Here is a 16374-nt window from a genome sequence, read left to right as displayed (position 1 = left end):
TGCAGTTTTAAACAATCAAATCTACTTAAATGAATAATACTATTCTTTGTTGTAATCCTGTCACAGTTTTTGTATTTTACTTTAATTAGTGCATTAATAAATAATCTAATAATGACATACTAACCATGAATTAATTACATATATATCTGCAATTAGTATAGGTTTAAAATGAAAAATAATAATCCACTGTATAGTCTAACAATAAAGGCAAATCAAAGGGCTCTGCATGGCTTTAATTAACAATCCTAAGTTTGATTTTTCGATAAAGATAATATCTTTATCTGTAATTTATCCAAGACTGTAGCAATGGATTATTGTAAGATTCATTAGTGCATAACACCTTAGTTAAAAAGAAATAATAATGATAACAACAAATATTTGTGGAAATTTGGCCATTTCCAACTGAAAAGCAATGAGTGTATTAGAATATTGAGTGGTAGAAGGATTGGTGACTTTTTTATTTGTATAAAATAGGAAAGTTGTAGCAATAATTTTCCATTACTGTGAGCACCTTTTTCAGATTCTTTATTTATATTGGGAAATATCATTATTGACGAAGAAGACATGTCATAACTACCTTACATGTTTTCCCTGTGTACCTTATCGGGGAACGGGAATAGATGTTGACCAAAAAAAAAAAAAAAAACATCAAACTTTTTTCTCCATCACACAAAAATCAGGCGGTCGAAATTCAAATCAAATTAGGTTAAATGTATATTTCTCTGATCGAATTTATGATAGAAGGGGGTCTATGATTTAAATATAGTGGGGTCCTTAATCTTTGAATGCAACTGAACTGGACGGTCTTGACCTATATCATTGAAACTCAGCATCATGCCTCATCCACCAAATCTTATGTAAATCTATGAATGTGACTGTCACATGATTCTCTTTCAAATTTCAGCGACAAGAGAGTCCTACCAATTAATCAATCATTTCTCTTTGCCAGTTTGTTAATCATTTTAATATTACTTAATATCCTAGTATCAGAATATTTCACGTTAATCATTCACACACATATAATATATAGTTTTTTATTTAAAATATATTTAAGAAAATTATTGTAACATGAAAATGTCAATTGACCTTAGAAGAGACATATTACAACTGGGCACCGGATATAGCTAAATAGCTAGGGCCTAGGAGGATGTTGTAGAGTAATGGGTTAATGGAGGGACAAAGAAGAGTGGAGGTCACGTGAAGAAGGGAAATGAATTTCACGTGCACCACCATGTGGTGCATGGCCAACTTGTAACACGTGGTCCTACAATCACACTCGTGCGTGTCACACTGTCTCTTCACAACCAGACAACAACTTCTCTACAATCATTGGATCCTCTATCTCCCAGGATTTCATGCTTCCTCTCGCTTTTCAATCCCCACGCGTTCCCCAAACTTGCGTTATCATCAAATTCACCTAAACACGAATTATGGCATAAGAGGGGGGGCATGGAACCTTGCAAAAATTATTAGAGAACGACGGAAGCTGTCGGTTTGCATAATTAAGTTTCACCCCACGAGTGTGTCCATTTGCTAAAGAGATGATCGATTGAACAACTTCTAGGATCCGTCTAATATATTGAAGTCGATTATTATTATTTTTTTCTTCCCTGAAGTAGGGACGAAGGCGAGTGTGCATCACGTGAGGAGATGGGTGTAAAACATGGAAAGCCCATAAAAAAAATGTCAGAGTTCACGTGTACAAGCATGTGGCTGTTCTACGTGTAATGTTTTAAAATAATATGACACGTGGTCCAACTTTTACAAAGCCGCGAGTATCATATTGCCCCTTGCTTACTGGACACCGTTCTTTACCAATCATTGAGTACCTCTTGATCACCACTCACCGCCTCAAAATTACCAAAATAAAAATTATTAAAATCTTTTATTCTTATAAAATAAACAATCTAATAGCTTTCAAGTTGTTCACGTATACTTTAATGATTTAATCATTAAGTTGAGTAATCAAAAAATTGGTAGTGATAGAATGAGTATCAATGATTTCTCGTTTCTCATTACCTGCAAACATGTGGAAGCACTATTGTGATAAGACCCAATTAATTATCCTTTTTATATGTGTTGTGTGACAAATTTTGGGAGCATGTATTTATACATGTGTCATTCTTTTTAAGTAATCTTTATTTATAAGTTTGCTATTATAATCATACATAAATTTATCTTTTTTTTTTTTTATTCAAACTTATTTGCACGCACCTCATTATATTTTTTATTAGTAGTCGTGAAAATTAATTCAAAACCTCTTTAATAATTCATCTAATATTCAAAATAAATCGACAATTATCTAAATGAGTATTAGAATTTGCACCAAACATGCAAACACTTTAAAAATCTATTATTGTGTTATTATTTGTTTTCTTATCCATCAATTGATACAACATCAAAATCACAGGTTTCGTATAAACTCTTACACAATTTATTATGAATCTTTTATTTTTCATTTGTGTAATTCACAACATCAATAATTTGTGCTAGAAAAATAATAATGTTAATAAAAAAATTGTTGATGGTAAAATAATTGTCGTGCGTGTTTAATCATTCATGTTGAATTTTTAAGTGTATATAATATGATAATATAAATGATGCTCAAGTGAATTGAATAGCTGCAGTGCTGCACCTAACTGTGTGCCAGATGAGTATTGAAGAGTGCCCACTTGTCCCCACCATGCTTGCTACATGTCGAATTAGTATTTATTTTTATCGATAAAACAATGAATCCTCCTCCGACAATTTTATCTAGCACCACTTCCCGACCGTACTACAGTATCTATTGCTGTTTGTCTCATGTGATCCGCACGAAATTGGTCCAGACAGTTGACCTTTTTCTCTTAATAAATTGCATGCAGTAAAAGTATTACGTAAAAAAAATCTGTAAAACCTTCTTCGCACTACTAATTTAGGCAAATACAAGGTGTTCTAATGATTAAAAAAAAAAAAAAAAAATTTTATAAATTTTTGAGTTCAAGTTTTTCGATATTAATAAGATTGATCATTGAAATTTTATCTAACCGATAGTTTATAAATCTCAAAAAATTAATTGAGATAAGTATATACTAGTTTGAATATCCTGTAATTAAAAAAAGATAATTATTATTATTATTCTTTATACATGTAAAATAATTAAATTAAATACTACCATATATTATATGTTATATTTGGTATCAAATGATGTGACATCGGTTAGAAGTATGTATAATAAATCACATAATCACACATTTTATATGCTAACCTTAGCAATGTAATATCACGTCAAATCAAATCAAGATACAACTTAGGATCTATATATATATATATAGATATATATATATATATATATACAGACTTAGGATATCATTTTTAATTTTGATTTTTCCTTAAATTTTGTTTGAATATCACATCGATTAGGCACGTTTAAACCTACTAATTTATAAGAGGGGGTAATCCTCTCATTCAATAAGATCTTATTGAGTAAAGAGTCAAACCTACCTTAAATTCTATTATGGAATCAGAGTCCAGGTTCACTTGAGCTAAGCATTTGACCAGCAGGTAAGGAGTTAAAGCCGATAGCTACCTCTAATAATAGGTATGACTCAACATATGGGTTTGACCGTAAGAGAGAGTATTAAAGTCTCACACCGATTAGGCACACTCAAGTCTACTGATTTATAAAATGGGGTAATCCTCCTATTCAACAAAACCTTATTAAGTGCCCTCAAATTGTGTCAGACGTATATAAACATTCGTTTAGTTAAATTATGCTAATAAAGCAGATATTGAGAGAAAGTCCCCCGTGCACCTGTAATTCTAATGTATTATTATACTAATAGATTGTTGTAAATCGTGTATCATGTCATCCATACCTAAACAAATATATATGGGTTACGATTAACATGAACAAGTTACAGCAAGGCACACGTGTGTGCACATGCGGTCAAACTTTGAATCCAGTCAATACTAATAATCCAGGAATCCAATCATTTGCTTTGAAGCTTCATACCCATTTCATTAATCATAAACAAAAACACCTCATCATCGTACGATGCACTCACCACCGTCTGATGAAATATGATATCCACAACCTCGGCCATTGATGAGTTCAGAGAATTTTGCCAACATTCACCTAGGCCGGTGATTGCACGTGCGAGGCACTTTATACGAAAATCTAGATTTGAGCATGATTGCACGTGCACATGGGGTTGTGATTGGTGATAAGCATATTTTAAAGCTTCGTGTGTATTGCCCTTAATGTATGTTTCACATGGTTGGCCCCGTAATCGAAATATTATTATCCAGGAATTTGCGCCTAATATCTTATCAAATCTTCCCTTCCATTTTAACTGTCCGAATCATATCAAATCAAATCCATCAATTTGTAATATTTTTTTATACAATTTTTTTACTAAATTTTTTAATATTTGATTAATATATTTCAACGATTCATATTGCAATTAACATGTTAATTATGTAAGTTTTATTAAATCTCCATTATTTAAAATATCTTACATTTAACACGTTAATAATGTCAATTATTTATAATATCTTGAGAGATTTTATGGTTCAATATCATGTATTCCTACTTTATAAGATCCATATTAAAGTATGATTCATGTATCATGGATTGCAAGACTAAACCCACTTTAAGATGAAAGATGATGTGCTGTAATAGCAATGTGATATTTGACCATATCATATAATATTTCCAACTAAGTGTGAGAAGTAATAATATTTATGAGAAAGTCTATAATATCATCATGGTATTGATGTCACCGTGTTAGTTACCGACCACAATTAATTTAAAGAGAGTGGAGAGAAACAAATTCAAAAGTGACATAAATTTATTGAATGGTGATATGGATGATGTCGTATTCTTGACTTTTTTTGAAGATGTAAATAATACAAGCAATATTTGTACGAAGTATTTTTTTTTTTTTTTAAGAGAAAATCCATAAAAATGAGTTAGCAATTTCAATTTTGAAAGATGTAGAGAGTATACATAAGAATTAAATTATTTTAATCTTAGTGTTCCAATTTTTTCAAATTAAAAATATAAAAATTGATAAATGGGCTTGGACAGGAACGTGGTTATGATATAATGATAAACGAGTTTGGTAAAACTCACTCTCAAAACCTAACTGTGACTCTAATAACATGATAAACGGCATTGCGAGAACTCACCCCAAACCCAGTTGTGACTGTGATAGCATAATAAATGGCGTTGGTAGAACTCACCCAAAAAATTAGCTCATGCACGGAGAGAGCCCAACCGCTTGTATATGTTTATATTATGACAGCCCACAACTTAAGAGTTCTAAAATAAGTTCAAAATTAATAGATCCCGCCAGCTCAGAGGCGGCTAAAATACCGGGCCGAAAGAATAAGTCAGAGATCAAGAAAGCCCAAACGGCGATCAATTAAGCCCACTTGATTTATAGGGTTTATGGTAAGAGAGGATTAGCCAATGTAAAACCCTAACTGAGTAGAAGAGAAGCAAACTCTGGAGTCTGGGCAAGTGAATCAACCGAATCGCAGCTTCCTGAAGTTTACATTACTACGCGAACGATTCTGCTTCTGTAAGCTCTCTAGCTTTATTTTAATTTTTTGTTATCCTTCAAGAAAATTTTGAAGCTATTTTTTAATATCACGATTTATGCAATTCAAATGCTGTTCTTACTGTCGTTGTTTCCGAAACAAAACGCTGAAAAACAAAACAAGGTGAATATTTCAATTTCTTTCGAAATTCGTTTCTTTTTTGTTTTACTATGATTTGCTTTACTACGAGTTTAGGCCTACCTAATGAATTTATTAAAATTATAGGATTGGTGAATTCAATTCAATTTATTTTTTTGTATTTTTCATGAAGATAACAGTGGTGATGAAATTTATATTAATGAATTGTATCCAAATCATTGCTTCTGTTTGGTTCCGGAGTAAAATTTGGGAATGGTAGAGAGCTATTGAAATAAACTCCGTTTAGTGGACTGCCTTTAGCAGTAATATGTCTGAAGATTTATAATCTCTTATTATCGTATTGCTTGTCTATAATCTAATAAACGAAACAGAGGCCAAGGTTTTAGTTAATAAGCGTATCCAAGATGTTTTGATTAATATTTTGTTTCTTTGAATTTTAGAGTTCAATATGGGCCTGTCTTCAAAGAGAGCAAGGAAAACAATGGAGAGTGACAGTGATCTGGAAGACTTCAGTGATCTTGAAAATGAGAAGATGACAGTTAAGAATAAAGTTCTGAATGCTTGTTCTTTTCTCCTTTTTTTTTTTCATTGTTATTGATATTACCATTTGATCTCTTTTTTAATTGATTGACAATTTCTGATTTAGGTGGATGAGGAGGAACAATATGATTATGATTATGATGATGATGATGAGGAAGAAGGAGATGAAGAAGAGGAGGGGTCATATGAGGAAGAAGATAGCAGTGATGAGCAAAATGATAGCCATAAAGATGATGAAATGGAGCAGCTGGAGAAAGAATACACGGAACTTCGGCAACAGGAAATGTAAGACTGCCCTTGAAGCATCTTGTATAGTTGTACTTGATGATTAAGTGAAATCAATCGCTAATTTTAGTACTGGATGATTTTATTTACAGTGTACACAGTATAATGGAATTTCCATAATATTTGTTATAATTCAGGGATGTATTGAAGAATCTCAAGAGTCACAAGGATGAAGATATTCTTAAAGGTCAAGCAGTAAAGAATCAAAAGGTATGATGTTTTTATTTGGTTTCATGAAGTTTAAAGTAGTTCTCATAAGTAATAAATATTTTATTGTGATTTGTTATTAGTAAAGAATTGTCTAACTTGTATCCTTATATGGGCATAGGCTCTCTGGGACAAAACCCTGGAGTTCCGATTCTTACTTCAGAAAGCCTTCTCAAGTTCGAATAGACTACCACAGGTTTACTTTAGTGCCAACTCTATTTTAATTTTATTACGATTTATGGCTCTAAATTGTGTATGTAAGGTTGTTCTTTATGTGAGAGATTTAATGCAGGAGCCAGTTAAGTCGTCATTTTGTGATTCAGACGAAGCAGTCAGTGTGGCATATTCAGACCTAATTACATCATCCAAGAAAACTTTAAATGCTCTATCGGAACTGCAAGAGGTTTGGCTGTTGTAAAGAGACCATCTGCTTGCCTCTCTAAATTTGATGTGTGCTTAGTTTGTTGCATTTGAGAGGCTGTTGGGTACATTTTGTGGTTAAATTAATATGATGCTGTTGCATAGTAGCTTTGTTTACTTTGTTTTGTTATTTTTGTGTCATAGGCTTTGCTCGAGAAGAATCAATCGATTGCTCAATCCTTAGATGGTATGGCTCAGACTTCTCTACATCTCATCTGCTTTCTCTGTCTGGTAGTGTTTAAATAAATAGTGATCCTGGAAACTGATAGAAAACGTGCTGTGAATGATTTCTTCAAATCAACAACTTTTATTAGTTCTATTGTATGCTGATTTTCTTTTCACATTGTTCTTGTTTGTTTATTATTTCCATCATTTAAATAAGTAAATGTTTTCCAGATCAAATTATATTCTAATGGATCTTGATGGCTAATTTGTCCTAACCCATGTTCTATTTTAAAGGTAATTCTGGACAGTCATCTAATATGCGTTCAGAAGATTCTAAGAACTTTAATGCCGAGGACAAAGAATGGTTTCAAGTTTCTCAAGTGCATAGGAGGTATTTCTATTATCTTTTGGATGTTCTTCTGTTTTAGGGACACCAAAGTTATATTTGATACTCGGGTACGAATATCAAGGTTTTGAGTTTTGTCTTTTATCTGTTGTTCTAGCCTCTTTTTCTTCAAGAAAAAAGAATGAAAATGCCACCTTAATGCTCATGTATGTTTGAAAGATGGATATTTCAACCCAACTACTGTACAAGTACCTTAAAGTGCTCTAATTGCTTTTGCGGTTTTACAAGTTTGTGTCATTTAGCTGTGTACACTTTATCCCTACTTACATAATTTCTGAGAAAACAATATGATCTTGATCTGAGGAATTTGAACTAACTTAAACCTTTAATGCTATTGTAGAATAGCTTCTTTCAGAGACAAATCAATAGACAAATGGCAGAGGAAGACACAGGTGACAACTGGTGCTGCTGCTATTAAAGGGAAGTTGCATGCTTTTAACCAGGTTTGCTCACTGACTGAACTGACACTCATCCCATGTAAGAGGAACAATAAGGTTCATTTGTTTCTCCCTTTCAAATGACAGAATATTAGTGAACAAGTTGCTGCTTATATGAGGGATCCAAGTAGAATGATTAAGCAGATGCAACAGAGAAGGTCAACTGTTGGCGTATTTGAGGCTGTAAGTTGATAGACCCCCCTGCTTCAGATACTCACATGTGCATTGTTAAATGAGATATGTTTAATGAGGGAGTTTTAATCCCATTTACTGATAATCTGCTTATCAATAAACAGGTTCCTGAAGGAATGAGCGATAAGGAAGAGGTAATATTACTTGTGTGTTTACTTGGGTTGATCAAACTGAGTTTTATCTCAACTCCAAACCCAGCCTCACTTAATTAGAGATTGTTCTGTGAAACTTCCTATACAGTGTAAGGGGTAATGAAATTCATGTAGGTGTGCTTTCTGTCTGATTAGGAAGCAAATGCTGATGGTGACCCTGAAATTTTGGACGACTCTGAATTCTATCAACAATTATTGAAAGAATTTTTTGAGACAATTGACCCATCATCCTCAGGTAATCTTTCATATTTAGTTTTAGTTACGGTTGATCTTTCCCTGATAATAACTTTGCACTTGTTTCCCAAGTATCCACTTATTTTAAATCTTCCCACTTTTGATTGTCCGCAGAGACGGCATTCTATGCTATTAAAAAACTGCAAACTAAGAAGAGAAAAATTGTTGATCGGCGGGCCTCAAAGAGCCGTAAAATTAGGTAAGTTCTGTAACTAGATGTTGGAGGAATTCCTCAAGTTAAATGACTTTTAACGTATTTGTTCATTAGATTTGCCAACTGTGGTTTTGTAGATATAATGTCCATGAAAAGATTGTCAATTTCATGGCGCCTCAGCCCAGGGACCTCCCCCCAATGGCTCCTAAATTATTTGAAAATTTGTTTGGGTTGAAAACCCAGAAACCCGCTGCTGCATAAAATTCCGGTGCTCAAGTAATGTGCCTCGAAATATCGTACCTTAGTCTCTTTGTAATTCAATTTTTCTTTTGATTTTACCTGTAATTTTGAAAGAAAAATTCAAGATATAGCAGGAATGTTACGAATTTCTCATATTTGTAAGTGTAAACTTAGCAATTATCACATGGCAGAATGAAACATAAAACATCTTTGCCTATCATTTAACACAAATCGATACAACAGACTGCCTCTACAATGAAAGAGAAAAGTGTCGAGTGTCCCGAAATTTAGTACTATCAATTGCCATAACATGGGGCATACACCACCTATCTATATGGCACATCTTCTTGGTATCATAAATCCTTAAAAATACATGGGACAAAAAGAACAGTTGAGAGCAAGAAGCTTCATCATCCCTGCAAACTGGTAAGATTATCCTCATTAACTTTGGAAGCACAGCCTTGATTAAGAAAATTCACAAAGATTTAAAGGCAGGGCATGAAAATTTACACCGACTGTTGAGCACCAGCTTCTTGTATCAACTGGGAATATATGTATTCATCAACTCTCTGCTTTGCCAATGCTACCTATTACGCATGGTAAATATTAAACCCCAAAAAAATAAAAATAAAGGGAGCAGCAAATAACCATTGGTAACACTGGTTTCTTGGTTAATCAGTATGAAAAAACAAAAGAGCAACCTCAAACTGTTAATTATGAAGACACTAATACATTTGATTTGATATGCAGAAATTTGGCAGAAGACATGACTCAAGGAAACAAAAATGCTTTCCATCAATTAACCAAGATGCAAAGGATAAACTCTAATACTAGCTACCGAAATATAATAATAACAACCACTATTTTAAAACCTAACCCGGCCCGGCCAGTTTAACTGGTTTAACCAGGACTCGGAAGCTTCACCGGACCGAGTTAACATTTTTCCTATTCACCAAAAACCTTAAAATTTAGGATGATGATCGACGAACAATTGAAGGCTAAGATGTTGAGACTTTTGAAGAGAAAGTGCCAATGAGTGCAATGGTGGCAATGAAGTTGATTTCCAGTGAGTGAATCAATCGGAAATCGAAAAAAACTGGCGATGGAAACAATCGACTTTTGCCAACGATTGGCGAGGCTAATGAGGGTGGGGTGGGGTGAGGTGGATTTTGGTTGGGAGGAAGAGGGGAGTATTTTTGGGGTGATGGGGAGGGTTGTCGACGCCGAAGTCGGTGACATTTGGCCTGGAATGCCGACGTCAACGTCGGTCAGACGAAATCGAATCGATTTCAACCAGAAATTGGGTATATTTTCTGAGGAATGGGCTCAAGGGACGATTGGGATTGCATTTGAGGTGTCGCCGTCGCCAACCAATTTGTATTTGGGGTTTGTTTGCTAAATTTCAAACCTATAGGGGCTTAACATAATTTCCAGGGTGTATTTGCCAAATTTTAAAGTTTTGTCATTTGATTTGACTAGCTGGTCAAACAAGGACCCGGTAACTTTGCCGAGTTGGTTATTAAAACATTGATAACAACTGCTAAAGCAGAAATAAAGAACACCAAGAATTAACGAGATTCGGTATTGTAACTTATGTCCTCGGGCGTTGCAAAAGAAAACTCTACTATCTACAAAGAATATTATAAACTTTTGGATAATATTACAAATACCCAAATTATATAGGCATAAAAACAATTACCCAAAACCAAGGGGAATAACAACAAAACTTTTCAATGAAAAGGTCCTTAATGAAAAAACCCTATAGAAGAGGAATCTAACAAAACACTGTTTGGGATGTATAAAACCATGACTTGGATTCTTATATATAGGCCTTAAAAGTTTCTCAATTTTCATTCATACTCGATGTAGAATTTTGCTAATGAGTCATTCTTTCAACAAATCTCCACCTTGGTGAATCAGCAAACCTTCAAAGTCTTGTATTTTCCTAACAAATTTGGCAATACCTTCAAATTTTCATATGTTTATGATGGATCGGAAGTACACAAGAAGCAATTTTGACTACTATGTGTATTTTCAAAGGCTACAAGGTGATATTCTCATTTATCTACTCTTATATGTTGATGATAAGTTGATAGCTTCAAAGAACGTAGAAGAAATTGAGAAGTTAAAAGCTTAACTAAATCAAGAATTTCAGATGAATGATTTTGGAAAAGCCAAGAAGATTCTCGATATGGAGATAATTAGAGGCAAAGGAAATGGCAAGGCTTGATTGATACAAAAGCAGTATCTAAAGAAGGTCTTACAACGTATTGGCATAACTGAAAAGACAAATCCTATAAATACTCCACTTGCTTCTCATATAAAGTTTAGAGCATCATTATCTCAATCCATATTGAAATGCAGTAGGTAGCTAGATGTATGCAATGGTGTGTACTAGACTCGACATTTCACATACAGTTGGAATTGTGAACAAATATATGCATAATCTTAGTAAAGGACATTGGCAAGCTGTGAAATGGATTTAACGGTACATTTTAGGTACTGTAAACATTGGTTTGGTTTTTGAGCAAGATGATAATCTTAGTCAATTTGCTGTTGGCTATGTTGAATCTGATTATGCTAGTGATCTGGATACGCGTCGGTCAATTACTGGATATGTATTTACACCTGCTAGAACTCCAGTAAGTTGGAAATCTTCTTTACAGTTTACAGTTGCTTTGTCTACCATAGAGGCAGAATATATGGCAATCACAGAGGCTGTAAAGGAAGCTATTTGGGTTACAAGGACTATTAGAAGAATTAAAGATTAGTCAGAAGATCACTATCTATTCTGATAGTCAGAGTGCTATTCATTTAGCAAAGAATCTAGTATTCCATGTTTGCACCAAGCATATCGATGTCTGTTACCACTTTGTGTGGGAAATCATTAGTGAAGGAAGAATTGCCTACGGAAGATTGAGAGTATTGAGAATCCCGCAGATATGTTAATGAAAGTAGTGACAATGATCAAGTTCAACCACTGTTTGAACTTGATCAACATCATGCAAGCTTGACTTCGCCATTTGACGCATTTGATGGTGTTGCAAAATTTGTCAGAAGAGTACAAAACTTTGAAGAGTTGCTAATTCGCCAAGGTGTAGATTTATTGGAAAAATGACTCATTAGCAAAATCTCACATCGGGTAGGAATGAACATGGAGAAAGATTTAGGGACCTATATAAAATTAGCCAAGGTTAGTAAGTCTCACATTGGTTAAGAATGAAAATGGAGCAACTTTTGAGGCCTATATATAAGGACCCAAGCCATAATTTTATGCATCCCAAACAGTGTTTCTTTTACACCCTCTTATATAGGATTCTTTTATCAAGGACCCTTTAGTTAAAAAGTTTTGTTGTATTTCCCCTTTGTTTTAGGTAATTTTTTTTATACCCATATAGTTTGAGTTTTTGTAGTATTGCCCAAAAGTTTACAATATTCTTTGGAGATACAGTGCCCGAGGACGTAGGTTACAATACCGAACCTTGTTAATTCCTGATATTCTTTATTTTTGTATTTATTTCTGCTTTAGTAGTTGTCATTATTATATTTCAATAGCTAGCATTAGAGTTTATGTTTCCGTTGCATAACAAGTGGTACATGAAGATCATATTTTCTTCTATATAAAAGAAAATAATGGATTTACCTGTTGAGCACTACCACCAAATTGAATATGCCTGTGTTTCTGTTCACCTTTTCCACCATATACCTGTAAAGAAAGAAGATCAAAGAAGCATATAAGAAATGCAAGGAAAATAAATGAATTAAGAGCAATATTAACAAAAGTCAAATGTAATAGTGCTTGATAATCAAAGATTTGCCTACCTTAATCATTGCTCCAGATTCATTTCTGATCCTCGATATGTTGGTGCCACACCTTCCAATCAACCCACCGACCAATGTTTCCGAAATCATCATCTCGAATGTTACATAATCAGCTGCAAGATTGGTTGTCCTAAAGATGATGTGGTTATAAGAAAAATATTAAAACTTGATAAAGCTGCAAAATGTAGCAGTTCAAAATTACAAGTATTCGATTTGAGAAGCATGGAATAACCTGAAGTAGGATCCACAAATGGTTGTGCTGGTCTTACTGCACCATAATTGTATGTTGGGCTGATGGATATCACTTGTCGGGGTGGGTTTTCCCTAAAAATAATGAAAATGAAGAATAATTATACGTATTTATCCTTTCCTAGAGCATTAAAAAATACCAGGTTGGGAAAACCAAGTAATGTCAAAGTTCAACGGAAGACCTGAGCTGATAACCAATCTCTACCAATGCCTTTAACACTGCAGGAATATCACCTGATATCTGAGTTTAACAAATATGTTACCATTATTCAGCAACACAAGAAAGAAAAGAAAAAGCAATACAGAAGGGATTTTATGAATTGATTGTATATGATTCTTGCATGTGAGCGGAAAATAATGTAGTATAAAGTGACAGCAAGTGAATAAAATTGAACACAAGAAATCTCACCTGTACAACTCGATCAGATTCATGAGCAGATGCACATAAAGGTAATTGATTTGGTGCAAGAATCACAATTGTGGCACCTGAAGAATTCCTCAATTTCTCAATGTTTTGACCAGACATCCCAATTAGACAACCCGCTTGTGACCCAGCAATCAAAAGTCTTATAGTGTTAGCAGCCACATGCCCTGCAGTTACTTTTGAAGCCTCTGCATTGCTATCATCTTCCTGTTATTTACAATATGAAACAAATATCCCATTAATCTGCTCACAATATTTTCAGGCCCATAGAAATTATGCCTGGACGAATAAAGACACTTCACAGCAGTAGTTTCTTTAGCCTATGGCAACTTGTAAATCGCATTTCCAATTTAAGTAAATACAGATTTCTAAAACGAATTCTTGAAATGTAGAGCATAAAATTACCTTTAGAATCAAAGTGGCTATTTGTTGGAGCGCATTTTCAGCATCAGAAACCACGTTATCACTATCTTTAGAACTTATAATAATCACTCGCTCTTCATGTCGCTGTTCAACAAATTATTATAAAACACGTTATTCACTTATTAAATTTCAAGTTAACACAGTCGGTCTCTTATTACGTTATTGGAGTTTCGGTTCAGGATTTTCTGAAAATGCTGCGAATTTTCGCAGATAAGCAAACCCTAAATTAAACACAATAAAAAAAAAAATTAAATTAAATAAAAAGAACTTACTGCAATAGCATCAGCGATTTTTATAGTGGCCTTGGTTTCTTCTCGAATCTTCTGGATTCTATGTCCTTCTTTGCCAATGACCTTTCCGATCTGCCTTGAAGGCACCACTATTCGAAACAACACATCCTGTGCTTTAGCTCTCCGTTTCGAACCTGGCTCTTCGCACTCCCCATCTTCACGGCGGCGCTTTCCGGAGACATCAAGCTGTGTTACGGATTCGGTGCCGGAGACGGCGACGATTGCGGTGGGTTCTGTGGGGTTTACTGGAATTTCGCCTTGATCGGCCATAGGTTGAGAGGTAAAAGACCTTGGCAGTAACACGCAACTAATCAACTTATCAGCTAATTCAAAATCTACAGCCTATCACAACTCATGAAATTACTTTATTGACCTTTCAAATTTAATTTTTATGAAACGTTCAATTATTAAACCCAATTACCGGTTAGGACGCACCTCATCTACTACATAAGCTAGGGTTGGGCGGGATCTAGGTACCTGCCCAAATCCCATGGAATTAGAATCGGTCGGTTCCTAGGGTTTAGAATCGGTCAGTTCCTAGGGTTTGGAATCGGAATCGATTAATTTCGGTTCCTAAAAGCCTTCAAGGTCTGGTATCGGTTTCGGTTATGGGTGTCTGAGAAAATTACATTACCCCTATTATTCACAAAAATAACAAATACACCTTAAAAAATTACAAATACACCCCAAAACTTTATAAAAATTATAATTCAAGCCCGATTCCTACCCATGTCTCGATTCTGATTTCGATTCTTGGTTCCGATTTCAATTTATTCAGTGGTGGAACTGGAACCGCACAATATCAATTCCCATTTTTTAGAACCAGAACCTTGAATATTCGCCGGTTTCGGTTGTACCCTATTTTTCTGCCACCCCTATATATAACTGATAAATAATGAAATATCATAATACAAAGATAATAAATATAGAGTAAACGACTTTTTTCCATCCAAATAATGGCGTAATGACACTTTCTCACTTAAAATGTTTCAAAATACAACTTTACTATCCACATTATACATTTATTAGTAAATTTTATTGTGAACAAGGGCAAGATGATTAAAAGTTCGTTATAAGTAAAGGTGAATATGGTCAACTAGCATTATGCATCAAAAATCAAAATTTAGGATTTAGGGTTATAACTTGTAGAATACTATTACGCCCACAACCCATTCTCATAAACATTTCTTACAACCCCGACATAGCAACTGAATTGATACTATCATATCAGCTGCACCACACCAAAGGCATAAAATGATTTTGACTAGACCTATGAAATAGTCGTTTCTTCATAGGGAACAACCATTCCTTATTGAAGGAATGGTCGTTCCTCACGGAAGGAATGGTTGTTCCTCTCTCAAGGAATGACCATTCCTTCCCTACGGAACGGTTGTTCCTTGTGATTTGTGAAGGTATGGTCATTCCAAGGAATAGTCATTCCTTATGAAGGTATGACCATACCTTATGAAGGAACGTTAGTTCAAAGTCCTTTTAGTGTTTTAGGTGTGGTGGGAGCTGACGTGATAGCGCAAACTTTGTTGTCATATTAAAATTGTAAGAGAAAGTTGAGAGATTGGGTTGTAAATGTAGTATTTTCTAACTTATAACAAACCTAAAAAAATAATGAAGAAAACCCACCCCCATCTCATCCACTTTGCCACCGTCACTCCACCCCCTAACCTAGTTTGCCACTGTCACTCCACACCTCACCCACTTCACTTCTCACTATTAGGCCACACCCTTCACACCACTGCTACAATCCGAAATCAACACAAATCACTGCCACACCAATACAAATCAACATTGTTTCCTCCTCTTAACCCCTTTATTCTATCCTCTTTCTATATTACCCCCAAATCATTTCTCAAAACTTCAATTTCATAATCGAAAGACATTACCTATGATTTACAAATTTATGTTTGTATTTAGAATAATGCTATAGACATCGAATTTTTATACTGAAGGACATGACCTCCAGTCAAACGCGATCACGTTGGAGTCTTCCGTGAATAAATAGTCATCTAACAATTATGGACGTCCGTCCATATT

The 16374-nt window shown here is 34.4% G+C and overlaps 2 protein-coding genes across 3 annotated transcripts; one reads left to right on the top strand and one right to left on the bottom strand.

Moving 5' to 3' along the window:
• Nucleotides 1-5447: 5447 nt before the first annotated feature.
• Nucleotides 5448-9275, top strand: LOC116146507 (putative uncharacterized protein DDB_G0270496). 2 transcript variants are annotated; one of them, XM_031431924.1, is made up of 14 exons: nucleotides 5448-5567; nucleotides 6126-6223; nucleotides 6332-6510; nucleotides 6648-6720; nucleotides 6839-6913; nucleotides 7010-7120; nucleotides 7282-7324; nucleotides 7597-7693; nucleotides 8049-8151; nucleotides 8233-8328; nucleotides 8442-8471; nucleotides 8625-8724; nucleotides 8838-8922; nucleotides 9015-9275. In XM_031431924.1, the coding sequence occupies exons 2-14, from the start codon at nucleotides 6134-6136 to the stop codon at nucleotides 9136-9138; spliced, it is 1206 nt and encodes a 401-aa protein (XP_031287784.1). In that variant the 5' UTR covers nucleotides 5448-5567; nucleotides 6126-6133; the 3' UTR covers nucleotides 9139-9275. The 2 variants fall into 2 exon arrangements, with proteins under 2 accessions (XP_031287784.1, XP_031287783.1); XM_031431923.1 differs by having other exon boundaries at nucleotides 6126-6235.
• Nucleotides 9276-9310: 35 nt separating this feature from the next.
• Nucleotides 9311-14817, bottom strand: LOC116146424 (poly(rC)-binding protein 4-like). The gene is made up of 10 exons (XM_031431821.1): nucleotides 14761-14817; nucleotides 14308-14667; nucleotides 14018-14119; nucleotides 13598-13819; nucleotides 13371-13429; nucleotides 13172-13263; nucleotides 12940-13052; nucleotides 12761-12823; nucleotides 9628-9704; nucleotides 9311-9540 (listed from the first exon to the last, which is right to left on the bottom strand). Exons 1-10 carry the CDS (start codon nucleotides 14815-14817, stop codon nucleotides 9528-9530), a joined length of 1158 nt encoding a protein of 385 aa, XP_031287681.1. The 3' UTR covers nucleotides 9311-9527.
• Between the last annotated feature and the right edge of the window lie 1557 nt (nucleotides 14818-16374).

The sequence above is a fragment of the Pistacia vera genome, unplaced genomic scaffold (genome assembly GCF_008641045.1).
Source record: "Pistacia vera cultivar Batoury unplaced genomic scaffold, PisVer_v2 Contig478, whole genome shotgun sequence".
Taxonomy (NCBI): Eukaryota; Viridiplantae; Streptophyta; class Magnoliopsida; order Sapindales; family Anacardiaceae; genus Pistacia; species Pistacia vera.
This window is presented reverse-complemented; position numbering and strand designations above follow the sequence as displayed.

Coding starts and splice junctions, on each gene's coding strand:
- LOC116146507 (XM_031431923.1), top strand. CDS start 6,134: ATGGGCCTGTCTTCAAAGAGAGCAAGGAAAACAATGGAGAGTGACAGT. Junction 8,472..8,624: donor GAATGAGCGATAAGGAAGAG/GTAATATTACTT, acceptor CTGTCTGATTAG/GAAGCAAATGCTGATGGTGA. Junction 8,725..8,837: donor AATTGACCCATCATCCTCAG/GTAATCTTTCAT, acceptor GATTGTCCGCAG/AGACGGCATTCTATGCTATT.
- LOC116146424 (XM_031431821.1), bottom strand. CDS start 14,817: ATGGGATTTGGGCAGGTACCTAGATCCCGCCCAACCCTAGCTTATGTA. Junction 14,120..14,307: donor AAATCGCTGATGCTATTGCA/GTAAGTTCTTTT, acceptor TTTGTTGAACAG/CGACATGAAGAGCGAGTGAT. Junction 13,053..13,171: donor ATTTGTGGATCCTACTTCAG/GTTATTCCATGC, acceptor CCAATCTTGCAG/CTGATTATGTAACATTCGAG.